Genomic DNA, 27,661 nt, shown 5'->3' on the forward strand with positions numbered 1-27,661 from the left:
TAAACACAGAAAATGGAAACAATCATTTTACCTCTCAGGGCTTCCATACACATATGTTAACATATACAAATATTGTAAACATATTTCAATAAAGTCAAATACAACTCAAGCACAAGCTATAGCTGCAGAAATGGCCATTCTCAGAGTCAAGAACAAATAAACATTATTTAGAAAAAGTAGGATTTAATGCAAGGTTTTTGGTTTTGATGTACAGATATCAAACTGTTAACTGTGTATTACAAATATATGGTATCCATTAAATACATGAACTATACAATAGTGTGGCAACAGAGTGTAAAGTCATCATCTTAAATAAAGATAAAACTCATTTAAATAAAAAATAAACAGTAAGATGAGCGTCTCTTGTCTCACGTCCGCATGAGCGAGGCCAGGTACACCCACACAGAGAGGACGTTATTAGGGTAGGGGTGCACGTACACGGCCAGGGCGAACTCCACATTGGACGTGTGAACGTTGTGGACTCCGGTGCTGTACACCGCCTCCACGATGGGCCGGATCTCAGAGAACGGTAGATGCAGGGGGAATCCTGAAATCTAAAAAAAAAGAGAGAAAAAGAGGGGTTTATTAATGTAGGTTCTGCTAGATGACGCATTTCTTTCAGATCGGAGAATATTCTATCATTGAAATGGTAGACTGATGACATCATTCAATGAATCAGTCAAGGCGCGTCTCAGACTCACCCTGTTGTCTCCCAGCAGGCTCTGCAGCTCGTGGCGATGCCCCTCGGCCACGTCCCTTCCTCCACTCTGCTCCAGTTTGGGCAGGAACTGTTTCAGGGTGGTGGTGCAGTAGCGGTTCCAGCGGGTTGGGTGACGAGGGCGCCACTCCATGATCTTCTCCTTCAGGATCTTCTCAATTCTACGGAGATCGGGACTGTAAATGTTTCGTCTCTTGTGTGATTGTAGCTTAACAAAGTGATGTTAACTTACCTGTCCTGGAGCTCTGCTGCAGCTGCTTTGTCTGTGTGGCGATACACCAGCTCCTCTGGCTAGAGAGGATTAGATTTAGAAGAAAATGTCATAAATACAAGTGAATAAAGATCCAGATTATATATAAATGCTGAACACTCACTTGTACACTCGAAAGCCCGGGGTGAGAGAAGGATCGGGAGAAAAACGGCTTCCACAAATTGGCTTTTGTGGTGTCGAAACTCATCGTCATCGGCGACATATATTCTTGAACGTTGAACCATACCTAAATAAAAAGTTATTTAATAATCTGTTGCAATCTAAAGGAAAGTGAAGAACTAAATGGCGCATCATAACTTGGTATTTTGATGTCATATAGCTGCTCTCTCTTCACTCACATTGTCGGCGTTGACCAGGCAGCCGACTATTTGCAGTGGGCAGAAGGTGTCGTACTGTCCGTAGTACTGACCGCTGCTGGGATTCCAGATCAGGTAACGGTTCTGCTCGAGGGTCAGGACGTAGGCTGTGGGTCCCTAAAAAATAAAGACATCAAAAGTATTAGTGCTGCTGCAGAAAGACTCAAAAGCTCCTCATTAGTATATATACAAAAAACATAAAAGAGAGACTTTACAACTCATATAAAGCACAATATGTTATTTTCTGTGTCTCAATTTAAAACAATAACAGAAGACGTGGTGAAGCAGCGTGGGATTATGGGAGTTGCGGTCTTCATCCTTCAGTATTCAGTTCTCCTCCTCTAATTACAACATTGTATAAAGCAGCTTCATGTTAAAAATCAGTGTTTCTAGATGCTGTTCTGAGGATAAAGGACGTCCTGGAGGAGCTAAAAGTGGAGCTAATGCTAACGTTAGCCTAGCTTGTTTATCTGATAATTTAAGATCCAGTTGTCCGAAGACTAAAATACTTCATCTGGCTATAAAATACAAAGATCTGAAGTTCATTGAAAAAGTAAATTCAGCTTCTGGCAGACAACCACGAAGCAGATGCTGCACAAAGAGGATATGACAGGTGACCATATGAAACTCACCGATACCCTGATTAAAATGAATTATTTCTAAGATTTGTTGGAAACATTTAGAATGATACCATATATATATATATAAAACAACACTTTTTTAGATCTGTACTCCATGTAGGGGCACTGCTGTTCACAATAGTCATCACACACCTCTGGTATGGCCGTGCCGATTATAAGCCAGGCTTCCTTGCCCATAGACAGGAAGTAGTTGCACAAGAGCACGGCGTGTTCTTCTTCGTCTCCCGCTAGGAGGGTGAGGAATTGCTGAAAAAAAGAACATGAGTCACCGTGAGATCGGCACGTCCCTCTTTTTCCAATCACAACCCCTCTGAGAGAGTTCACTCACATCACAAGTGCTCCACAGGTCACAGGCACCAGAGAAGGAAACTCTGTCCGGCAGAGAGGGGATGAGCGAGACAAATCTGGCGACCAGGGACTGTAAGAAATACAAGAAGTTACTACTAAAGTAGATTTGGAGTAACCCTCTTTCTACATAAACTGCAGTCGAGCCACTGACCGCCGTCTCCTGGGAGTTGTTGGGGAAAGCGTCCAGTAACTCCTGCGGGGGGTTCAGAGGTCGGATGTATCTCGTGACGAAGACGGTCTTCCCGTTGAGGTCGATGACGGTGGTGATGCAGGGTCGGTCCGGGTGGGCCCCCACCGCGTCACGCTCAAACCTCTCTGAGGCCTGCAGTAAACGCTCGTCCTCCTGGCTGTCAAACTGCAGAAGAAAGGGTCAGAGGTCACAGCAGAGGAATACAGTCAGAACTATGGAAAAGAATCAATACGCTTAAATAATGATGCACTCATGGATGGAGTGTTAGAGTGGACGGTTACCTTTGATTCCATAATCTAGCATTTTGTAGCAGAGCAAAAGTAAATACGTAGCACAAAAGGAGGACAAACATAAGAGCAAATTAATACACTGATGCATAGCTAGCTACTTATTAGAGCATGTCAACACATCTGATAACGAATTTGACATAGATACTCAGAAGAGCGTTTCTATGGAAAGATAGGGAATGTACAAGATGCTGCCGGTAGCTCCCATGAATTTTGCTACATTCTTTGGTCATTTTTTAGTGTTTATCACTAATATGACAGAATAATGTTAGCATATCTGAAAAAGGTAGTGTGGGGATTAAGAGCAGCACACTTTGAGATGATCACCGCCGACCAGCCAGCCAGTTGTTATTGTTCTTGTTTTGAAAATGGGCTACAACTGCTTTTCGTCGTGCATCCCTGTGTTGCACAATGACAATAAATGATCCTTGAATCCTTGAAGACACACATGAACCAACACAAACTGGATCCATCCTTGATCATGTCTGACCTTTTCCCTGACTGACTCTCCGGGCACCAGCTGGGGTTCGATGGTGATGAAGAGCGTGATGAACGCTCCCTCACTCAGGCTCCTCAGAGTGTCGTAACCACCGTTGTTGCCGTGGCTCCTCTCCTTACTGTAACCCAGCAACACTGCCGGCGTGTTCACCTTGAATGTTCCATCAATCTGTCCAATGGAAAAAAAAGAAAGGTAGTCAGTGTGCTCATCTGTTAGTGATGTAATAAATACACAAAGACGAGGACTCTCACCCTGGACTGGGAGTAAATGGTGCTGAATGGGATCTTGACGGAGCCCAGCCAGTGCTTCTCCACCCGGGTGTGGATGGATTTCCCTCTGTCTTTGTCATTCTGAGGAGCAAAGAGGTTGTTCAATTATAAAAACAAAAGGGAAAATTATACAAGAATTCAAAGAACATGTTCTGATATATAATTACAGTTTGTGTGATGAGAGAAAATGTTTAACTCACCACTCCGGTTTCATAAACCACCTCGTCAAATATGTTGATGAAGACTTCGTCTTTGACTGATTGCAAGATAGAAGGGCTGTAGTCGCCATTTGGGGCACTGCAGAGAAGAAGAAGAAGAAGAAGAAGAAGAAGAAGAAGAAGAAGAAGAAGAAGAAGAAGAAGAAGAAGAAGAAGAGTTTTACATTTCAGCTAGTTTGTTTGGTGTTATCTAACTGTGTTAGGGATAGTTCTGATGTTTTGAAGTGTGGTAGTATGAGGTATTACTAGTCAGTGTACTCCTGTGTTCTGAGAGGTTAAATCTCTGTTTGTGTGAATGTAGTCTGGTGTCTTTGTAGAGAGCATAGATAACAGCTTCAGTTCTCCGTCATAAAGGTAAAGAGGTGTAAATATTCTAAATATAGCGTTCTCTTAAACTGATATTGATTCTTTTAGGAGTCTAAAATACGTCCACAGCAGAACATTGATCTGCTCCGTGCTGGTTCTCCTGTCTGTTTCTACAAACATCTGCTGTAGTGAAACACTGACTGTGGAGGAGAACCTCACACAGACACACTGATAAACATCACTACTGTCACTTTAAGTGCACTACAGAATTTGGAAAGAGTCCTACCTTTTTACGAAGGTATTTAAGTAGATAAAGCTGATTTAGAATTGGCCACGAGTAAACCCCCAGTAGCTATAAAACACAGCTGCAAACATTGATAATAAAAGACAAAGGTTGAGCCATGAGATTCACAGTTGTCACCTGAACGGTAGCTGCAGCTCCTCGTTCCAGCAGGGGTTCGGCCCCTCAGCTGTGGTTGTCTGAAGCACTGTGCGCTGGAAGGAAACCTCCACAAAGGGCCTCACTTGTACCTACAATAACAAATCACAAAAACACACTTACATGATATCGATCACATGCTGCCGATCAGCTGTAAAGGAGAGTGAAGGTGTGTTGTACCTGGCTGATGAGCCAATCACTGGCCTGGATGGCACTCTGAGACTGTCCTGGTTTACTGAAATAGACACAGATTTCTGTTAAGTGTCTGAAATGTTACATTTTTTATTTTTCCTCGACATTATTCTGACGTTGAGCGGCTTAACCGAGCACTCACTTTCCCTGCGGCCGGCGGACGGGGATGTCGTAGGCCCTCATGATGTTGACCAGCAGCTTTATGTCTCCGTCGGACAGATTCTGAGCCGTCACCTTCTTCCTCTCTTTCCTCTGAGGCTTCAGCGGCCGCTTTGGTTCAGCCAGCTTGAAAAGGTTAATTCCCAGAATCCTGTTTATCACAAAACAAACAGCGGCTATTATTTAGTCAACAACCAACACTGGGGACTGGGAATTGCGCATTCAAAAACAGATATTACTGTATGCACATCATTTATTGAGAGATCAAAAATATGTATAATTCAAAGTGTGGGATAGGAGTATTACCACCAACAACAGTACTCAGTCCCTCTAGGTATCTGCAGTTTTATCATCACAATACTAACAATATTCATAATAATGTTGATCATTTGAATCTATTTTGTTTAATGTTGAGGATTGAAATGTAAGTTGGACAAAACAAACATTGTGAAGGTGTCGCTTGGGGTCATTTCTCACTATTTATTTTACAAACCAAACAATTTATGGGGAAGAAAATCAGCAGATTAATCCATAATGGAAAAAATCATTAGTTAATACTTCATAATGAGCTCCACCTTTAACCAACTACAACAGTAAAATCCTGCTTTTACATTAATAAGAGTAATATTAATCTAATGATGTAATATAATAGTAGCCACAGGGGACATTTTTATACTTTTAATACCATTTTCCTGATTATACTTGCATACTTAAGGGACATTTTCAATTCAGTAGTATTTACACAGTGTGGTATTAATCATTTTACTTAAGTCAAGGATCTAATTCTTGCAAAATTAGCAAGAGTTGGTAGAATTTTTACTTTTGTCAAATCTTTCAATTTTACAGCTGAAAAAAACTTAAAATTCATCATAACTTTTGAGAAAACACGGCCAAAAATCAAACAGTTTTGGTGCAATAATCTGCAGAATCCTGAAGGGACTGAATGCTACACAAGGTCAATGGTCTAAGGTCTAAGGTCACTACTGTACTGGTTCTCAGGGTTCAAACTAAATGGAGACACAGAGGGTGGGAGAAAAAGAAAGAAAATCATACCCTGGACCTGCACCACTGTTACCAAAATGAACAGCAGAAAAAAATGGAACAGAAAAGTTTATAACATTCACTTTCAATAATGAAAAAGAAATGTGCAAAGTAACACCAAACAGCGCGATTGGCCCTGACAGTTTTACAATAGTATGTGTTAATCTGATCGAATGCCATCAAACGCTAAAATGAATTCCAGATTTCCTGTTAACGGGTTCACATGTTCCAGACGAGAGTGATACTCAGCCGTGTCGAGCTCAAGATCAAATAGAACGAAGCAGCAACAGGCCAAGAACAGGATCACATCGGAGTGATTTATAAAGGCCTCGGCACTGTTCGTCATATTTCTACTCTCTTTGAAAAGAGGAATAAGTGAAGGAGATACAGAAATGAAAAACTACATGCTCGCATGCTTGAATTACTATTGTGTTAATGGCAAGAAATAAAATAAAATAATGGAAACATGCGTAACATAAGAATGATTAAAAGTCAGTAGTGAAAGATAAGTTAAAAGTTAGAAACTCAAAAATCAGTTAGTAATGTATTTACCCGATGCTTGGTATCTCCTCTTCTATCACCAGGTCAGACAGAAGGTAGTGATGTTTGGCAAGAATAAATCTGTTGATGACCGACTCTCGGATCTGTGAGAAAAAAACAAGATTATACAAACCTGCAAGCTAGGGCTGCGCAATTATGGCAAAGTCCAGATACACTACGAGCCATTTCACTCTGTTACATAGAGAGTGAAATTTATTAACAGTCAGTAACTCTCATCTGATAAAAGATGTTGGAATTGGAGCAGTTGCAAAACCTTGCAAAAATGGAGCCAGGACAAGTAGACCTTTCCAAACCAAACCAGAGAAGGTCATGACTCATCACCCAATCAAAAATGTCCCCCGAGAGGGGACACTAGCCACCCCTGAACAGCCATGTTGAGTCCCTCAGGCCGACTCTTTAATATTGTAAATATGTATTCAGTAAAAGGAAAGGGGAGTGCTGGATTTATACCAAAAGACAAAACGAGAACATTATCTCAAAATGGAATGCGGCACATCTTGATCTTGATTAACTGTTTTCATTGTGTTTCAAGGCCAAAATCTTACTTAGCCCTATTATATGCCAACTATTGGAGTAATATTACAAACATGTTTACTCACCTTCTGGAGGTATTTGGCTACTAAAGCTCTGTGTGAATCCAGATGTTCTTTAGTGTCAACTATCTCTCCTTCTTTCAGTCTCTTCTCGTATTCCTGAAATCATTTTTAACAAAAAGAAAAGTTATTCAGAGCTCATGCACCCTCATTCTGCCACATAAATAATATTCTGCTCTATAATAAATGTTTTTTGAAGGCTGACCTGGAACACCTTATCAGTGACCTCCCTCTCCAGAGCAGGAACACACTTGTAATTTCTAAACTCTGCCACTTCCTGGTTCCTGAGACGGAGCAGGCGAAATCTTTTGGACCTCTCCAACTCTTCATCGGACACAAAGTTAAACTCCTCCTGCAGCTGCTCTAGACGGAAGTACTCTGGAGCCGTCACCTCTCCACTGCTGGCCACCTGGAGAGCCACAGATACAGAGAGAGAAGCCATGTTTTAATTGCAAAAAAACAAAAAACAAAAAAGTTTCCTGGATCTATGAGACGGCTTTTTTTAAGCACAGTTCTATATTCTCATACGCACTTTCAGCAGCTGCATGATGGAGGCATTTTTTGGATCGTTGGGGTCCAGTCGTGACTGTGTGGCCCACTCGCCAATTTTCTTCATGTCGTATAGTCCAGATGCCCCAATAAATGTGACCGCATCGAGACGGCCCAGGCCACTAAAAACACAGAGAAGTAAAGTGATTAATACTTTAAAAAAACAGTTACCACTGGGTAGTTTGTTGCATAAACAATACATTACTGAGAACTTGTTTTCTAAGCAAACTGCAGCGTTCACACATTTTTACGGACAACATTTCAAAACTTCTACATGACTTTTAAAAGGACCCCAAATAAAAATGTCCATGATTATTTACAACCTTTAAGTACAAAGACAGAATGGAAAAAGTATGCTTTACTCCATATGTTAATTATGAAAATTAAACAACAACATTTTCAAGTCATTAACAGTTGTTTATGTCCCTATTAACTTCAATTAGTTCAGACTACAGGCACAGTCAATATATTGTCCATTCTTTTGTATTTTATTAAACCTTTACAGGCATTTATATCAGTCTGGATTTAATATATATCAGGGAAAACAAAAAACAAATGTAATCTCAGTGTATTCTTAATGCATTTGATTATAAATGACTAATTCCATGATTTTCCATGACCCTAGGAACCCTGATACTGCATGTTTTTAGACTTATTTCAGACACCAGCTGCAGCTCATTTTAATGGGATATGACACTTAACTTGCAGAGACATTAACCTTCCTTCAGACAGATGCATTCAGGTGCAGTTGAAGAAAGCGATTAATGAGCCTTGAGATTCATTATTGAACTATGTTATCAGACAAAACAAGCAATAAGCAAACATGGGAATGTTTATGGATTGCCAATTTGAATATGTTGTTCAATGCACTTTTAATGTTGCTGATCAGCATTTCTCCTGAGCTGTTGAAGGCCCTTAATCAATATAGAGGACTTTTAAGAAACTTCCCCTCTTTTCCATAACCTTTGATGCACAAACAGAGCTTAAAGTTTAACATGATTGATTATATTAAACAACTTTCAAGTCTGAGCACGTTGCCAGGTTTACATAATGCTGACGTAAACTGAAACCACTAGCTTCCACTGCATCGTTAAACCTAAACAACTGTACTAAGCAGTGATGTAAATCATACAGGATGTGTAGATCATGAGCTGAAGGATGCACAACCACCAGCACTGTCCTTTGGGTGACATTACCTGTGTACGCCACCAGGCTGTTGAGACACCGGAGGGGCGAGCGGGACGCCGTCCTCCCCGGACCCCCAACAAACACAGCAGGACAGCTTCCCAGAGGTCAGCAGGGTCTGCTTGTTACTGCCGTCGGCCTCGAAGGAGAGCGGCACGTCTGGAGAGGAATACAGAGAGGACGAGAGACAGGAAGACAAAAAATGTGAGGGCTATGAATCATATTGAAATACAGATGTTTTCCTTTCAGTGGGAATATATTTGTGGCGTTTACCGCTCCCAACGCCCTCGTGGTCGAACATCACTCTCTGGTTGCTGCTGAACTCGTATTCCTCGATGGGGACGATGCTCGTCACAACTGAAGGTTCTGGCACCGGAACAAACACTTGAGCCAGGAGGGAGCACGACGAGCCCATCTCCTCAAACACCTGCACACACACACACACACACACACACACACACACACACACACACACACACACACACACACACACACACACACACACACACACACACACACACACACACACACACACACACACACACACACACACAGAAATGAGAAAAGAATTAAGGCTGTGGCGTAACAGTTAAAAGCTTAATTCCTAACATTGCTATTATTTTTTTATTCATTCTATTTAAACCCAGTAGACAACCCAGTGTCAGATAAAAATCAGGCTCCACTACTATTATTAATTTTATTCCATTTGTAGAATTATTGTTGTTTTTGTTTCTTATTGCTTATTTATAATACTTGTTTTTTGATTTTGATTTTTTGATTTTTATCTTGTCTTTCTTCTACTATGTCTCTTGTGTGCACTTTACTCTATGCTGCTGTAAGCCTGCAAATTTCCCCGCTGCGGGACTAATAAAGGATTATCTTATCTTATCTTATCTTAGATTCCATTGTTGGCAGCGTTGTTTCTGACCCCGTCTGTGCTCATAACGTATTGAAAAAATATTATAAAAAATTCACAACATGTTTTTTCTAACTAAATATGTGCTTTATTCCATATTAATTGGCGTTTTGGCTTTAAAAAACAACCTTTATGCAAATTAAGGAGAAGAAAAACATCTCAGAAATACATAAATGCGTAGATTGGTTGATATTTATATATAATATGATCAATAACACAGACTTTCTATATGAACTAAGGCGGGCTATTTAATGATAGGCCTATGTTTAGATAACTGCCTCTTCTATGTCTCTGGCACTTTATCAAATAATTAGGATGCCTGTATCTAAAATGGTGCAACGGTTCAACAAGCTAGCGGTTAAGTTTGCACAGCATTGAACGGGTCGGTGTTTAACCCTTCGGTTTTTAGTCCAGCAGCAATCTAACAGCACCATGAGTTACATTTATTTAAGTACAATAACAAAAAATCTATTAATTCCCATTTTTTTAGGGGTGATGACCTCATACAATGACAGACATCATAAGCCTCATTTGAAAACCTCAATACAACCTTTCAATGTAAAAAAAACGACATTCGGTACAGCCCTAGAAGGAATATAGTCCATGCATTAATCTATCAAGCAGACGCTACATGTTTTCTGCACTGTACCTGCAAATTGATGCTCTGGGGACAGTTGAGTATCTTGAGGTTGAAAATCTGACCAAAGTGCACTCTGAAGTCGGCGTTCAGAGAGCGGCTGTCGGTTCGGGAGACTTCTTTGTTGTTGTACAGGATCTTGATGAAAAGGGAGCGCTTTGAAACGTCCTCCCTACGAGCTGTTTCAGGCCTACAGCGAGGAGTGGAAACACACATGATGCAACAGTGTAGCTCATCTTCACAAATCCTTTCATTCAGATTCATCATCTTACTTTTCTCAGAACGAGTGAAAAATGTGCCGCTGGGTGAGAATAGTGGATATATTTAAATATATTTCAACTTTCTCTGTGTTCCTGCTCATACCTTGGGCAGAGCTCACTGGCGGTGATGTTTCCAGATGCTGACAGCTCTGGGATCAGGATGGACTCTCCTGGTTTCCTGCGTATCCTGGAGGCTTTCTCTCTGACCTGCTGCTCCAGAGAGTCAAACTCCGGCTTCTCCGGAGGCTCCGGCTTCGGGGGGCCTTCCTCAACGGGCCCCTCTGATTCGCTCGCCTCCTGGTCTTCATCTTCATCTTCTTCTGTGTCATCCTGGCCTTTCTTCTTCTTTTTTCTCTTCTTCTTTTTTGCTTTCTACAGTTAACATGGGATGTTGTGTGTTAATATATATGTGTGAATATTCACTGTCTTGATATCAAACCAGACTGTGAACTTCTTTTGTTTATTATTATTATTATTATTATTATTTATTTCCAGCTGATCCAAAAAGCTTTTTAAAGGTTTTATTTAGCTTAAGAATGGTACTGATATATCTGCAGTAAACTAAAAGCTGCATGGCCGATCTTCCAATCTAGCTCTAGTCTCTACCTGTTTCCGTCTCCAGAGCTTCCACTCCTCCAGCTGTTTCTTGTACTCGACCAGCTTTCTCTGGTAAACTTCCTCCATCTCTGCCTCCAATTCAACAACCTCTGAGAAGATTTCTTCCTCGTACTCTCGCTCATCTGACGCCTGGTCCACATTCTCTCTGGAGCATGGTTGAAAAAAAGAACAAAAACACACAGCACATTAATGAAAAGGATCCAAACATCTGTAGAATACAATCATGAGAAGACACAAACATTATCCAGCCCCCCCCCCACCCCCACCCCGTATTAGACACCATTATTTTTTTATCACTATTGAGATCACAATTTTTCATTGATTTTTATTTCCACAGGTAAATAAACAGACTACTGCTTTCGCTTCCATGTTGTGCTAAATTCCTGCTAATGTAAAAATCTTTACATCCTAATAAGAATTTTTATAAGGTTCTTCTTCCCCTGAATTCAGTTCATTCTGTTACAACAGAGACCAGACAGTTCCCATATTTGGAATGCGAAGGAGTGACGTAGTGACCCCGTATTTGGCTCTGGTAGAGGCCTGTCAATCACAGTAGCCCCGCCCTAAATCATACCCTGCTAAATGAACTAAATGAACATCATGCTGTATTGAAGAAGACTTGAAACTAGAGATTGAGACCATAAACTCATGTTTACAATGTTTACTGAGGGAATAAATCAAGAGAGAAGTAGAGTCATTTTCTCATAGACTTCTATACAACCAGAGGAGTCGCCCCCTGATGGACACTAGAGAGAATGCAGGTTTTACATTGATGGTGATCTGGATTAATATTCCTATTAATAGTGCAATAGAGTCTCTTCCTGAAGCACATTCCTGAACATATCATTTTTACTAAAGTTCTATGGAGCAGCACCAGACAGTGTATTAATGCCACATACAACTACACAAAGAGATTTACCTCCTGAGGTAGAGCTTATAGGGCGTGTTGGTGAACTTCTGAAAGTCTCTGAGGGCCTTCATCTCCTTCCACACCTTAACGATGTGCTTCAGCAGAGTCCTGTCTTTCTCCTGCTCACTGTCTCGCAGCTGCCGAGTGTTCCTAAGATAATCAACGGGAGAGAAGGAATATTTATTGTCATGGTGCTAGAAAGGGCATTTTAGTTTCTGGGATGAAGATAGTTTGGACAATCTGGGGAACTCACCTAATCTCCAGACTGTACTCAGATATCCTCTGCTGCATGGATGGAGTGAGGCTCTCCCCGCCATGGATCTCAAGTATATTCCGCAGTGCACTCCTCAGTCCGTTCAACTAAAGCACACAGGAAACACACAATGTATAGGTGTGGCGTGTCTGGATATGACAAACATTTTCTACGTGTATTCATGGGTGTTCCACAGAGTCGTTGAGACAGTCGTCTGGTGACGTTTACCTTGTCAGTAAGGTGTCCCGTGAGATTATTGCCCTGCCTGGTGAGGTACTGATCATACAGCTGAGCCAGACGGGCCCCCAGAACGTGCTCCCGACTGAAGAGCGGGTGATGGGAGAAGATCAGCCCAGAGACGTCCACATCCAGCTGGTAGTCTCCCTCTGGGTCTGCTGCACCGGCGAGATACAGATTTGCATTCTTGGACTTCAGCGCCTGGGGGGGGGACGACACACAACTCCATCCATCATGCAACACTCTGGAAAATACTAATCACAGTGAAGTGTAGTCATTGCTTGTGGTTTACCCGAGTGTATCTGAGTATGTGTGTAAAGGAAGTGTGAAATAGTTGGTGAGTGAAAACACCGTCAGGGAGCTCTGTAATGTCATGCGTGACAACAATGTAAGATTAACACTCAATTTAACTACAATGGACGGCTCTGTTTTCTAGATGATTAAAATGTGGCAGCTGTGCCTGTCTGCAGAGTGAAAAAAAAAGAAATGCATGGGAAGACAAAAGTTCTTTGGGGGGTTTCCCACTCAGACACTCCCAGCCAGAGAACCAGAACAGATCTGTGTAACTGGCATTATCTGTTTTCTCAGGGTTACCATATTTTATTATGTTTTGCCTCTGTGGTCAGTCATTCCATTGCCAAATTTAAGGAAGGATGGGAGGATATAGCAGAACACTCACAATGAATTTAACGGGGTAAATTTACCGGGAAAATCTGGAATATCATCATGAATGACTTGAAGAAGTTGTCTAGCTTTCTATCATTCAAGAAGTGCAAAATATAGCCTGATTTAAGAAATACAGGAAGTATCATGTAAGAAAGAACAGACTTACAAAATGTTGTTGTTTTTTATTTATCCTTTATATAAGAAGGGGGCATTATGAGTTATGATTACTATGAGTTTGTTGAATCTAAATTAACCCTTTAAAACACCAAAGTCCCACAATAACACAAACAGACTAACAGGTGGAGGCAGCAGTAGAGCAGTAGCTCCTGTGTTCTGAGAGGTTAAATCTCTGTTTGTGTGAATGTAGTCTGGTGTCTTTGTAGAGAGCATAGATAACAGCTTCAGTTCTCCGTCATAAAGGTAAAGAGGTGTAAATATTCTAAATATAGCGTTCTCTTAAACTGATATTGATTCTTTTAGGAGTCTAAAATACGTCCACAGCAGAACATTGATCTGCTCCGTGCTGGTTCTCCTGTCTGTTTCTACAAACATCTGCTGTAGTGAAACACTGACTGTGGAGGAGAACCTCACACAGACACACTGATAAACATCACTACTGTCCCTTTAAGTGCACTGGGGGTTGGCATTGATCTGACTTGCCTACTCCCTGCCATCATGTGATGGAAGTATGGGTTTTAGGACAGACCAAAGATCTAAACTCTTCTTTCTTGTGATAAAGAGGACAAGAAATGCATATTAAAAGCTAACATTTTTCCAAAGGAAACTTCCTATCTTCTATTTCTCTTAATACCCTGTTGGATATTTGATGTAGCTGTATATTGTCAGTAGAGATGATATCACAGATGTGTCAGCCTCCAACTCTGCTCTATTCCCAGATAACAAACTCTTCCCCCCTCCCTGTTCCTTTGTACCAAATGCCAAACTTTCAAAATGCCAAAGGGATTAGAGAACACACTTGCAGTGTGTGAACGTGCACGGTGCTTTAGATGTGACAAATGAAGGAAGTGATAGAAGCGAGCGTCGGCATTTGTCTTACCTTCCTGTAAACAGGTTGCAGTGCAGGGTCCAGGTCCTCCTCCATGTGGAAGAGAGGGGGTCTGGTGGAGGATTCCTTTATGGGGTCGGGCAGAGCCATGATCCTTCCGTCATCACCGAACCACTTCTTTCCCTTAATGAAGAATCAAAAACATATTCATTTACATATTTGAAAGATTTCATGGATTCAGCGCCTGCGCCTCTGTTGAGCTGTGAAATTACCTCCTCCATCTTCATGATGCGGTTCTCCAGAATGTTCTCGTTGGTGATGGACACAGGAGGCCTCTCCCCGACATACAGACCCTCGTCCTCCAGATAACGAGGCTTCATGTTTTCAGGCAGTTTAATGGAGGTCGGGACTGTGACAATGACAGATAGAGGCAGTTAAAATGTTTTTTCCTCATCAGAGTATTTAAGATGACATTACATCAGGTGGTTTTGTACATTAGAGGCTACCTGTTCGAAAACTGGGCGTGAAGAGGAGCTCGCTCCCGTGCTGAGCGAGTTTTCGGTACCCGACATACTCTGCTTTCTTCACTTCCAGGAAGTCTTTTGACGATTGTTCAATGGCGAATAAATCGTTCTCTTCGTCTCTCACAAGAGGAGCTTCTTCACTCTGCGGCAGGAAAAATAATTTGTGGGGCATTGGGAATCTACTCAGTCTCATGCAAATACAGCTACAGAACAGGTGGAAATAGTCACAATGCACCAAATCATCTTACAATATTGTTGTCGGCGTCTTACCTGGTCTTCATTTTCACCCTGATTACGGTCCTCAGCGGCTTCCTGCTCCTCAGCTTCCTCTCTGTCCTCTTCATGTGTTCTTCTCTGTTTGTCTCTTTTCTTGCTCTTCTTCTCAGCTGCTTCTCCTGGGTCCGGCTCAAAGTCGAGTGTAAAGAAATCGTATGCCTCCTCAGCGGTCGGCAGGCCCTTTTCTGTCTGTATTCGCAAAGAATTAATAAATAAATATAAGACAATGATTTGTTCTTAACATTATTGCCATCGTGTCTCCGTCCTTACTCGTCTTGATGCTTCTCTGAACTTGACCCTGGTGCTGAGGGCCAGAGGGTCATCGTGTCTTCCACTTCGGTCTGGATCAACCTGTAAAACACTGGGAGTTAGACCTCCACTGCAGCGGGTACAGTCATGGTTAGAGGACCCTGTTTGGCCACCGCTAAAGACAGAAGCTCACCTCCCGGTCAAACCTTGTTACAGTGTCTCTGTCTCTGAGGCTCTGCAGGCGACTGGCTGGCTCCAGAGACGCCTCCTGCTGCTGGAGGCTCTCACCTTTAGACTGGAAAAGAGTTAATACTTTTCATCCAGTAAATCATTTCTTCCATTATTTTATTCAATTACAAGCCAGTTTAAAAACTAAATAGTAATAATAAATTGTGTTTACTCTGGCTGCTCTCAGTCTCTCTTCCAGGCGACGTGTCACAAAGCTGTCTAAGTTTTGGGAGTCAGTAGTATGCTGGGTTCTTGACGAGACACCTAGAAGACAAAGTACATCATTAAACAATAATTACATGTATTACTATATTATAATTACAATATTTACTACCTTAGTACCTCTGTATTTGGAACTTTTTGGTCTAATCTTGTGTGTGTTGGGGGGTATTCTGTGCTCTTTTCATGTCTAAGGCTCGCAGAATCAGTTATCTCTTTTTTTGTGTTTTTATGTTCATATATATACACACTTTTGCATTTTTATATTTCTGTGTACAAAATAGTTAATGTTTATCCTTTTTTCTTCTTGGACATCCTTGATTTCTTTTGTTTATTTGTCTGTTTCTGTGTATTATTGAGCGTAAGTAACCGGAGTCAAATCCAATAAAGCTGATTCTGATCTGATCTGATAAATCACTTCTTTAAACACAATTTTACAGACTGGCTTTTTGTGACGTTGCTTTACTGCTTTATTTTATCATTGATACTATTATTTTATTTTACTAAGTTGTTCTATTTATTTATTTTATATCTTGGTTTATTTTTATTTTAACAATTGTTTTTAGGTTTCATCTATTCAACTGTTTTATCAGGGTTTAAATTTGACCTTAGTTTGTCGGGCCTCACTGTTGAGCTTTTTTTTGCCTTGTTTTTCATCTTTGTCTGCCAAAGCACTTTGTAAACTGTGCTATATTAAAATAGTTATTGTTATTATTATAAATGATCTTACGTAATGTCTAATTTTCCTTATTGTTCTACTAATTTTCCAAGGACTATGGGTGGAAAATAGCAATTTTCAACAGGGTAGATTACATCTCCCCTTGTTCTTTACAAGGTTCATGTTATATTTGTCCCTGTTCAAATAATGAAACTATCTTATATGAAATAAGCCACCGACTGCTTGGATATGATATTGTCGTTTTTTAAAGTTATTTTACTTGGGAAGGGTGTTGTATGGGTTTATTTTGAGAAGTTTTTGGTGATTTTGTTAGAGTTCTGTCAACTAAAAGATTCTTAACAAAACAAAAAACCTGTATTGTTTTTAGCACCTGTGATTTTTTTATGATATCAAAAAGAGAGAGACAAGTTTAAAGAAAACACGGACACTAACCGCTCTGAGATCCAGTCGGGGGTCTTGAAGAAACCAGAGGGTCAGCTGCTTTTTCAGCTGAAGCCTCATCTTCTCCGTGGTGCTGAACGCTGGAGATCTCCTCCACATCTTCATCATGGGACTCCTGGGCTGAAGATCGGTCTAGCAGCTGATACATATGCCAAGAAACGAAACAATCATGAATACTGTTAGAGCTTTAAAAAGAGCACAATGAATGGATATAAAGGGTGCAAGAGGAAGGTGTACCCGTTTCTTCCGCCTCTGTCTCTGAGCCCTTAAGGTGCGTTTCAGTGTCTCTCCTGGATCTTCTTCACTGCTTTGAGGTTCCTGGTGCAACACAGACATCCAACTATGACAAAACAGCAACAGCATACAAACTTCTTCTATCCACACTGGTTTAATAAGCACAGCTGGAAAAAAAGGTTTCATTGGCAGAGAAAAGAGAGAAGATTGTTGTATAGCAGCCAGCAGCACTTCACAAATAAGGAGGGCGGCTACAGCCTAAAGGCTAAACTACAAAACACACACCAACCTTCATTGCAGCTCGCTGTTTCTCCTCACTCAATTTAGAAGATGGAACCAGAGCCTACCGAGTATAATTAGATTCACCAAAGCGTTAACAGCTCTCCTATCTGTGTGTTTCTGCCCTAAATGTGTGTGAAGTGAGACACTCCTCCAGATCATGTTGAGTCCTGTTTGAGCTATGGCTCTGGATGAACTCAGTTACTGTCAGTCCACAGAAACACCTCAACACGTCGTGTTTATCTTTACCTGAACGTCGTCCTCGTTTTGGTTTTTCACCAACGTGTCTTTCAAAGCTCGACGTTTCTTCCGCAGTCTCTCTCGAAAGTCACTATAACAGAAATAAGAGGTTTAATGTTAGAGCAAACGTTTGCTTAGATAGCTAACAGTGGCATCTAAAAAAAACTGCTTTTGGAGATGCTTTTTGCAAAACTGTCAGGACCCTTTATAAGAATGGTAGTAGTGCAGTGAAGTTGAAATTTGGTACTTCCCCTAGATTCAGTGTGTCACGCGGAATCAAACAAGGATGCCCAATCTCACCCTATTTGTTTTTGATCTGCTCTCAATTCCTAGCTCTGCATGTCTCTAACAGTGCTTTGGAAGGGATAACAATGGCTGAAAGACATATCATCATCAGTCAACTGGCTGATGACACCACCATTTTCATGAGAAATGCCTCCCAGATTCCTCCTGCTTTGGAGTTGATAAAAGGATTTTCACAACCTTCAGGTCTCAAATTAAACGTAAGAAAATGTGAACTAATGGCAGTAAAATAAAGTGAGGTTTCAACTGTATGTGATATGTGTGAGGGATCAGATTCAATACCTGGGAGCAACTATAACTAAAGACGAAGTATAAGAAGTCCGTTAAATTTTAACCCAGTCATTGAAAAAACACAAAAGAAATTAAACTCTTGGCTACAAAGAGACCGATCCTTGAGAGGAAGAATATTACTGTCAAAAGCGGAGGGTATATCCAGACTGGCTTATTTGGCTGCCTCTTTAGATGTTGATAGTGGGTTATCTATCTATCTTTATTTTGTTCTATCTTTATTTTGTTGTATAGTATGTGTATTTATTGTCTGTGTAGTTGTATAGTATGTGTCTGTGTATTTATTTATTGTCTGTGTAGTTGTATAGTATGTGTATTTATTGTCTGTGTAGTTGTATAGTATGTGTATTTATTGTAGTTGTATAGTATGTGTATTTATTGTCTGTGTAGTTGTATAGTATGTATGTGTATTTATTGTCTGTGTAGTCTGTGTAGTTGTATAGTATGTGTATTTATTGTCTGTGTAGTTGTATAGTATGTGTATTTATTGTCTGTGTAGTTGTATAGTATGTGTATTTATTGTCTGTGTAGTTGTATAGTATGTATAGTATTTATTGTCTGTGTAGTTGTATAGTATGTGTATTTATTGTCTGTGTAGTTGTATAGTATGTGTATTTATTGTCTGTGTAGTTGTATAGTATTTATTGTCTGTGTAGTTGTATAGTATGTGTATTTATTGTCTGTGTCTGTGTAGTTGAGCTGCTGCAACACTTGAATTTCCCCATGGGGATCAATAAAGGAATATAATAATAATAATATAATAATTATCTAAAATAATTGACAAAATGTTGCTTAATTTTGTCTGAAAAAACAAAACTAATTTTGTTAAAAAGTCTGTAATAATGAACACAAATCTATGTGGGGGTCTACATTTAAACACTTTCAAAATCGCTATGGAATTTCATTCAACTAAAACAATTCATTAATAATCCAACATCGCAATGTAATTTCATTCCAAATTATATTTTCAGTGGTATCTTATGCTAACGTTAGCTTAACATAGCTAACAGTGGTATCTTATGCTAATGTTAGCTTAACATAGCTAACAGTGGTATCTAATGCTAATGTTAGCTTAACATAGCTAACAGTGGTATCTAATGCTAATGTTAGCTTAACATAGCTAGCAGTGGCATCTAATGCTAATGTTAGCTTAGATAGCTAGCAGTGGCATCTATGCTAATGTTAGCTTAGATAGCTAGCAGTGGTATCTAATGCTAATGTTAGCTTAACATAGCTAGCAGTGGCATCTAATGCTAATGTTAGCTTACATAGATAGCTAACGTGGCATCTAACTGCTAGCTGTTAGATGCTAACGTTAGCATAGATAGCACTGCTAGCTGTTAGATGCTAACGTTAGCATTAGATAGCACTGTTAGCTGTTAGATGCTAACGTTAGCATTAGATAGCACTGCTAGCTGTTAGATGCTAACGTTAGCATTAGATAGCACTGCTAGCTGTTAGATGCTAACGTTAGCATTAGATAGCACTGCTAGCTGTTAGATGCTAACGTTAGCATTAGATAGCACTGCTAGCTGTTAGATGCTAACGTTATAGCTAGCCATAACGACACTAAAGAGCATGCTTGTAGTAGCCAACAAGCTAACAGCTAGCCGTGTTTACGTTACCTTGAGGACGCCATGGAGCCGTTATCGTTGCCTAGTAACGGGGTAAACTACCCCTCAACCTACCATGAAAACCAGCATCAGTGACGTGTTTCGCGTTAAGCCCCGCCCTGCTGTGCTGTGATTGGCTCATAGTCGCTACTTCGACGCGTCATGCCTCCTTGTGATTGGATGTCAGCTCCTTTTCTTTTTTTTATACATTTCATCAACAAACAGCATGGCACTAATAATGCAATAACTTTATTGATCCCACAAGAGTTGCAGCAACTTAATAGTCAAAAGAGCAAGGAAATAAAGTGATGAGTGATAACTAAATATGAGACAGGATAAATAAATAAAAAATAAATAGAAAAACATATACACTATATATATGTATATAAGTACATATACACTATATATAGCTTTCAGGTATTGCACTGGATGATTGGATAGTTGCATGTATGTTGGTTGTACTGTATTAGGATGAAAACATAGAAATATGTATATAAATGTGTATAAACTAGACTTTTTTCTTTTCTGAATAAATTACACACTGTTGTTTTGGTCTCCAGGGCAGTGAAACTAAACACAGGAAACCTCTGTTGATCTAGAGGAGCTGCAGCATTCATTTCTGCACAAGCTGAATTTTCCACCGTGCATTCACTTGAATCCTCACAGCTAAACTAACGTGTTTCTGCTACGCTGTGAACTCGTTCGTTCATGCACATTCAGCTGAGGTCTAAGTCCTGACAAGACTTGAACTATGAGCACTTTTAATTTGGAAAAACTAGGCAATGGCAATGGAACACATTAAAATGGTCTCCACTCTGACCATCCTGCTACGTTGATTTGAATGGAAAAGTAGACTTCAATCCTTTTGGGTCGCTATAGCGATGGTCCACGGTCGCTACATCTGCCAAAAACTCCAAACCGATATTCTTCTTTAGCTGTTGTCTTTGGCACTATTTCCATTTTTCATATTATAATTATCCCAGACATGCTTTTGTTTAGCCTTCTTGTAAAGGAGAACACACTCTAGCACTCAACAATGTTTATTTAAGTTATTATTGATCCAACACCCAGCCAAAAGAAATACATCAGAAACTTATTCAAGCTTAATCAAATAATATAATTTGAAATCAGTAGATAGGTCTCTATAGCTACATAACTAGCAGTACACACATCTGTATAAAAATATAGTTTGACCATATATGTAATAAAAACAACAGGTTTTATGAATAGTCCTCTGCCAGTGTGTCCAAGTAGTTGGTGTCTGCATAGAGCAGGAAGCCGGAGAACAAGCTGTCGGCCCAGCCGGGGTCTGCAAATAATCCATTCTGGTCGTGGAAGAAGATCTCCAGCCAGACCTCGTCCTCCGGGTTCAGGGACATCACCGTGGCCCCGGACGCCACGTCGTGGTTCCCCGTGTTGGCGTCGAAGGTTTTGATGCGATACTGCCCGTTGTGCACCAGCCCGATGGCCAGGTGCTTGTTGGCCAGCGTGATGTCATAGGAGAAGTAATAAATGCCTGGGTATGCACAGATGAACTTGCCCGTCCGAGGGTTGTAGTGGCCGCCCTCGTCGAACAGGACCTTGTTGAACTTGATGGGGGTTTTCTCTGCAGGGTAGCTGCTGGTGATTCCCACGGAGAAGGCGGATTTGGGCACCAGGCTGCCACACTTGCAGGTTCCTGGGGTTCCACTTGGTCCTCTTTGGCCCTGGTTCCCTTTCTCTCCAGTGCCGGGAGATCCAGGAGGGCCAAGGCTTCCCTGCTCTCCTGCAGGGCCTTGTTTACCTGCAGGGCCACGGTCGCCTCGGCTTCCGATCTTCCCTGTTGGGCCGACTCTGCCCTTCAACCCTGAAACAGATAAAAAAAAATAATGTTGGGATCATCATTATTGGAGTCAATGGCGATAGACAGTTAGTTTTATGATCGCCATGATTAAACGTATGTTTGTAAATTTAAAAGATAACTTTGCAAGTCCACGTTGTCATGAATCCCACTGCTCTTCTGTGCAGCATTCAGGCGCCATGATTTGCCAGCAGTCTTGTAAATCCTGCAGAATGCGGTTTGTCAAATGCATTTTCAGCTTTTAAGCAGTTTTTATTTACTGCTCAAAAGCTGAAGGTAGCAGTTTGTTTTTTTTAGCCGAGGTATCGGTAACCTGATTTGTTTCAGATCCTGTGCTCTGACCAATAGGCTTTACTGACCCCAACCTTCTGGAGGTGAATGTCTAACATTAACCAATACTTTCTGCCCAAACCAGCTACTCAGAAAGGTTCTGCCAAGAAGAGCAGTGGGATTCATAACTACCTGATGTTACCCTGGCTAGCAAGCTAGCAAGGCCCAACTTCTTGTGTGTCAAGTCTTTCACATAGTACTTTTATTATTTTCTTCTACTCTTTTAAAACAACAAACATCATCTGTGTAATTAATTGCATAATTCAAACGGTCTACTGGGAGGGGCGGGGCTTCACGTCTCTATAGAACGCATCAATCCTCTGCCATATGAATCAGTGACTGCTCTGCACTTGTTGAACTATTAAAGCAACAGTCAATGGAAACACAAAACCCCACCCAATGTGATGTATGAAGTCACTCTTGGAACACCATCACCTTTAACATTTGAACACCACAGTTTTAACTCGATTCATTAACTATAGAACTATAGAACTATAGAACTAACACCCTGGAGCTACAGGGAACACTGTGAATCACGGTATGTTTGTGCAAACACAAGCAGGTTCTGTGTGGCGTCATGTTGAGATGGAGGTATGTGTCTGAATTCCTGTTTCCACTCTTAATGGAAAACACAACTGTGTGACGTTTACTTGTCATTTCTGACAGACTTATTGCAGTTCACACCTCAGAGATGATCAAATCTGTGGTTCTGGAGACGTTAACGACTTCCAAATGAATCCAGAGTTTCCATAACTTGTCTCCTTTCAGACTAGTGGAAATAAAACATTTATTTTACTACTTTGTATATTTGCGTCTGTAGATTTCTCCTAAATTCACCAAAAGTTACCATTAGATAATGCCTCATTTGCATATTTAAACATTTCAGAAAACTTGTAATACAAAAGATAATCATCTTAATGTCAGTAATCAACTGGTGAAGTTTCATGTTGATATCTATTAATTATTTTTTTACCCTATTCACCTGTAGTGTCTTCAACATGTATGTAATTTAACTAAACATATCTTTAAAGGGCTGCACGGTGGTGTAGTGGTTAGCACTGTCGCCTCACAGCAAGAGGGGCCTGGGTTCAATTCCCGGGCCAGACAACCTTCTGTGTGGAGTTTGCATGTTCTCCCCGTGTCAGTGTGGGTTCTCTCCGGGTTCTCCGGCTTCCTCCCACAGTCCAAAGACATGCAGCTTAGGTTAATTGATGACTCTGAAATTGCCCGTAGGTGTGGATGTGAGTGTGAGTGGTTGTCTGTCTCTATATGTCAGCCCTGAGACAGACTGGCGACCTGTCCAGGTGAACCCTGCCTTCACCCGTTGACAGCTGGGATCGGCTCCAGCACCCCCGCGACCCTTAACTGGATAAGCAGGTTACGGAAGATGGATGGATATCTTTAAAGGACGTTTTCTCTGAATGAGTTTTTTCTCAGACTCTGATCCAGAAATCTCCACTTCAGTAGCTCTTACATACACCAAACTTTACAGCTTCATTCCTCTCTATATTCTGAAGGTTAACACAGAGGGCTTTGTTCAGATATATATATATGAAAAAATATATGTTTTTTGTGTCTGTGGACAGTATTTTCTGATTTATGGAGTGAAACAAAGAGGTATCATACATTCCCTCTATAAAAACCTTTGACTCTAACGTGTCAACAAAATGAATCAAGAATTTTGAACACGGTTTTATCCAATGTTCACATTTATGTTCTGGAAATTAGCACATATTTAATACGATCATGCATCATTTCCATTTAAAGAAAACTTGTGGTATAAAAATCAATCGTCTTAATGTCAGTAATCAACTGGTGAAGTTTCATGGTGATATCTATTAGTTGTTTTTTACCCTATTCACCTGTAGTGTCTCCTCTTTCGTCTGTATTCTATTCTAAATATCTCCTTCATAGTTTGTCTGACACGTCATTTCATAACTATTCTATTTATGTCAACAAGTCTTTCTTTGTAACTCATCACTTCATTGTCTCTACTTCAGCTTCCACTCCTGCCAGCTGTCACGTAAATGAAACTGTTTCAGTGTCAGCTCTTCTCCTGCACAGAGCCGTATAGTGTTTATGTTATTTGCCCACATAAACTGATTCCGGATCTGTTTATGTTTCATAAAATACCTGTGTCTCCCTTTTCTCCCTTTTCACCCTTCCTGCCATCCCTGCCATCTCTTCCCGGGATACCAGCATTCCCATCGGCTCCCGGGGGCCCACCGGGACCCGGTTTGCCGGCGGGGCCCGGGGACCCGGGGACGCTGCAGATGAGACGCGGCGCTCCTCTCACTTTGGTGTCAAACAGCTGTCCGAAGACGCAGTGACAGAGACAGACCACCATCATCAACGCCCACAGCCTCACATCTGTGAATGCACAACAGAGATGTTCAGAGACTTCACCGACAGCTCAGCCTTTAAGACAAACATGGAGATTATGTTTTAAGATCAACACTCAATTTATGGCATCATTTATCAAAAATAATAAGAAGATTTGTTTTGATTTTGCAGATATTCAGAGCAGAAGGGAAATATAAAAAGCCAACAATAAGAACATACTCTCAGTATTTAAAACAGCTGATGGTACCTTTCTCCTCTAATTATCAATTGAGACACTCTGTACAGCTCCTTTTTCTCCAGCTGATTGGAATAATCTACCTGTAAATATTCGATCCATATCATCGTAACACTTGTTCAAAGATATCTTATTATTATAGGATCAGTTTTGCATTTCCAAAATGACCTCTCTATGATTATGTCTTATGACTTCATTACTTAATGCTATCACTGTGAATAATGCTTCTCTATAACCTGTGAAAGAAAGATCCATTCTCATGCTCTGTTTGAGTTTGACCTCCTGATTTCATATGTCGTATTTCTTCATATTTATTTTGTATTTTGATATATTTGGTGTCGTTTAATTATCTTTTTATTAATTTTGTTTGAATGTTTTGTCTAATTGTGCTTGTATTGTATAATTGTTGTCGAGGACCCCCTTGGAAATGAGACGGTAAATCTCAAAGGGTTATTCCTAATAAGTATTTTTATATATAAGACAGAAACATTGTGTTTAGTTGCCAGACTCTTAAACAATGTTCTCACCCGGAATGGGGGCCCGTTGACAGTTTTCGCGGTGCTCTAAAACACTTCCATTGGTGTTGCCATGGACGCAGACAGAACAAAACATTATTGATGGATCTAATTGGGTATGGAGTACAACATGAGGCCAGATGTGACTCTCGTAATGAGAAGCAATCGTCTCACGGGCTGATGTTCTCATCCGCCCACAGATCTGTATGTGAGCGACCTCAATCCAAACCTTTGTCTCTGATCCAAGATATGTGTTCCAACATTCCAGAGTTATTACATAACATCCAGCGCAATTTCTATCAGGGGAATCTCATCGTGAAGCAAAGGCTCAATTATTATATGTTTTAATGTTTCAGGGATTAAAAAAAAGACATATGTTGAACATCAAACATTTCGTAATAGTGACGTTGATGGAATGTTATCAAGATGTTTTTCTTTGAGGAATTTGGCAAATGCAAAGAAAAATGAAGATTTATAGATTCCACTAACACACTTGTTTGTTCTCTGCACACGTGGGTGTGAGAATGTGAGCTTCACATCTGCTCTTTGGCCGTCTCTCTCAGAACATGTCATCCTCTTCTCGGTCTCTAAAAATAAAAGGAAGTATGTTTTTTTGTCATGTCATTGTACGCATCAGCCAAATGATGTGTGTTCTGACGGGACAGTAAACACGACAAAATAAACAGGAAGGACACGTGCAGCTGCTGTTCAACACACACACACACACACACACACACACACACACACACACACACACACACACACACACACACACACACACACACACACACACACACACACACACGTTGATCTTCTATGTGTTAGCGTAGCATGTTTTTGGTTTTGAGGGTAATGACTCCTCTGAGAGAGAAACCGCGCCCGCCATTTCTCTCTGCAGCGATGATGTCAGTGTTAGTAAAAATGGCTATTATTAAAGAAATGACCTTCTCTTTACGAACACACATGGATATACTTGCAACACAACACACCTTCTTTCAGACTAGTGGAAATAAAACGTTTATTTTACTACTTTGTCTGTTTGCGTCTGTAGATTTCTCCTAAATTCTCCAAAAGTTTCCATTAGATAATGCCTCATTTGCATATTTAAACATAACATTTCAGAAAACTTGTAATGCAAAAAATAATAGTCAATAATAGTTAATGTCAGTAATCAACTGGTGACGTTTCATAGTGAAATCTATTAGTTTGGAGTTGCACCTGTCCATTAAATCATAAGCTACACCTTTACAAGTGAAATAAGTCGACATTCATTTCAAAATAAAGCCATTTCTTCTTCTTATTATTATTATTTAGCTTCTTATTTTCTCCTTTTCCTGCAGTGAACATGTGGAGCCGGACAGTTTCTACAGATGAAATGAAAATATAGTGTTCTGGCTCTGCTTCACTGAGAATGTCTGTGTCCACTTTAAACGATGGCAGCCTCCATCGAGGCCTCTGGCTGTTTGTAATTGAAGTCAGGAGTCAGAAGTTTAGCAATGATTCCTCGAGCTGCAGGTGTTTTATAAAAACCAGGTCATCGTGTGAGAAAAAGTTTGTAAAGAACAAATAAGGCGTCTAACTGCTTTTCAGGGAGATCCTTATTTCAATAAATGTAATCACACACAGAAGGTATTTGCAAAGGTATTCCAGGTATTCTCTCTGCAAGTTCTGCTGTGGATCTTAAAGAAGAGATTTAGTTTAATACTCTGAATGAAGGATGTTCTGAACTTCACAGGCAGAAGTATGGAACAGAGTTCTTACCCCACATTTGGCAGCAGTTCATCTCCAGAGCTCATCAAAACGCTCACTGTTTCTTGCGTCCTATCTGCTCAGATTCCAGTCTCCTGTGAGGTCTGATCCTTTGGTTAACATGTTATTTGTCTCTTTTTTTATTTCCTCCTGCTCTCTGATATGTGCGTGCAGAGCTCATCTGCGTCGTTGCCGTCGGTGTTTTGCAGCAGCAGCAGTCTGCACTCACTCCATCCAACCCTCCCTCCTCCTCCTCCTCCTCCTCCTCCTCTCCTCTAGTCCACTCCCTTCTCCTCCCTAAAGCAAACAGCGGGCATCCAGACTCTGCATGTGCATGCAGAATAAACTCCATTATGTCATGGAGGAGGATTCCTCAGATATGAGACACTTTGACTCTGTAGAATACGGCGGCTGTTCAATGAAAAGTCAGATTTAATGAATGGGAGAAGTCGTTTGTGCCTCGTTGACCTCAGTGTTTCAGACATTCTCCTCTAGATGGGGCCAGAACATGTGACAGGAAGTGTTTTCAGGGACTTCTTCTATTTTCTTCTATATTCAATCAATTAATGCATCAATTAAAATACATATAGAATTATATACTAACAAAAAACAAAACTAAGATATATATTAACATGATTTTGAAATTATTATTTCACCTTATTGATGTGTATGTTAACACTTGAGGGGTATTTTGTAAAGTATAGTTTTTATGTATATATAAATATATAAAAGTTGTTATATAACATATAGA

General features: G+C 40.5%; 2 protein-coding genes across 2 annotated transcripts; both read right to left on the bottom strand.

Moving 5' to 3' along the window:
- Positions 1-187: 187 nt before the first annotated feature.
- cc2d2a (coiled-coil and C2 domain containing 2A) lies at positions 188-19,973 on the bottom strand. Its single transcript, XM_054602308.1, has 38 exons — positions 19,911-19,973; positions 17,704-17,785; positions 17,465-17,518; positions 17,179-17,259; positions 16,933-17,080; positions 15,775-15,866; positions 15,568-15,669; positions 15,396-15,476; positions 15,120-15,314; positions 14,832-14,991; positions 14,598-14,734; positions 14,377-14,508; positions 12,645-12,854; positions 12,417-12,523; positions 12,173-12,313; positions 11,242-11,398; positions 10,739-11,007; positions 10,388-10,565; positions 9,096-9,249; positions 8,834-8,981; positions 7,621-7,759; positions 7,294-7,497; positions 7,095-7,187; positions 6,487-6,578; positions 4,877-5,044; positions 4,723-4,777; positions 4,525-4,634; positions 3,780-3,876; positions 3,562-3,660; positions 3,302-3,478; positions 2,486-2,689; positions 2,315-2,404; positions 2,119-2,232; positions 1,328-1,462; positions 1,093-1,215; positions 951-1,009; positions 702-879; positions 188-554 (listed from the first exon to the last, which is right to left on the bottom strand). The coding sequence occupies exons 1-38, from the start codon at positions 19,922-19,924 to the stop codon at positions 369-371; spliced, it is 4,965 nt and encodes a 1,654-aa protein (XP_054458283.1). The 5' UTR covers positions 19,925-19,973; the 3' UTR covers positions 188-368.
- A 957-nt stretch (positions 19,974-20,930) lies between these two features.
- On the bottom strand, positions 20,931-27,103 carry LOC129094857 (complement C1q tumor necrosis factor-related protein 7). Its single transcript, XM_054603145.1, has 3 exons — positions 26,923-27,103; positions 24,202-24,438; positions 20,931-21,744 (listed from the first exon to the last, which is right to left on the bottom strand). The coding sequence occupies exons 1-3, from the start codon at positions 26,942-26,944 to the stop codon at positions 21,119-21,121; spliced, it is 885 nt and encodes a 294-aa protein (XP_054459120.1). The 5' UTR covers positions 26,945-27,103; the 3' UTR covers positions 20,931-21,118.
- Between the last annotated feature and the right edge of the window lie 558 nt (positions 27,104-27,661).

The sequence above is a fragment of the Anoplopoma fimbria genome, chromosome 8, assembly GCF_027596085.1.
Source record: "Anoplopoma fimbria isolate UVic2021 breed Golden Eagle Sablefish chromosome 8, Afim_UVic_2022, whole genome shotgun sequence".
Classification (NCBI taxonomy): domain Eukaryota; kingdom Metazoa; phylum Chordata; class Actinopteri; order Perciformes; family Anoplopomatidae; genus Anoplopoma; species Anoplopoma fimbria.

Excerpts from the sequence above, each read along its gene's own strand:
- cc2d2a (XM_054602308.1), bottom strand. Across the intron at positions 14,735-14,831 it reads CACGCCCAGTTTTCGAACAG|TCCCGACCTCCATTAAACTG; the intron begins GTAGCCTCTAAT and ends TCATTGTCACAG. Across the intron at positions 12,855-14,376 it reads TGCAACCTGTTTACAGGAAG|GCGCTGAAGTCCAAGAATGC; the intron begins GTAAGACAAATG and ends TCCCCCCCCCAG.
- LOC129094857 (XM_054603145.1), bottom strand. The coding sequence starts at position 26,944 with ATGAACTGCTGCCAAATGTGGG. Across the intron at positions 24,439-26,922 it reads GAACTGCTGCCAAATGTGGG|ATGTGAGGCTGTGGGCGTTG; the intron begins GTAAGAACTCTG and ends GTGCATTCACAG. Across the intron at positions 21,745-24,201 it reads GGGAGAAAAGGGAGACACAG|GGTTGAAGGGCAGAGTCGGC; the intron begins GTATTTTATGAA and ends TATCTGTTTCAG.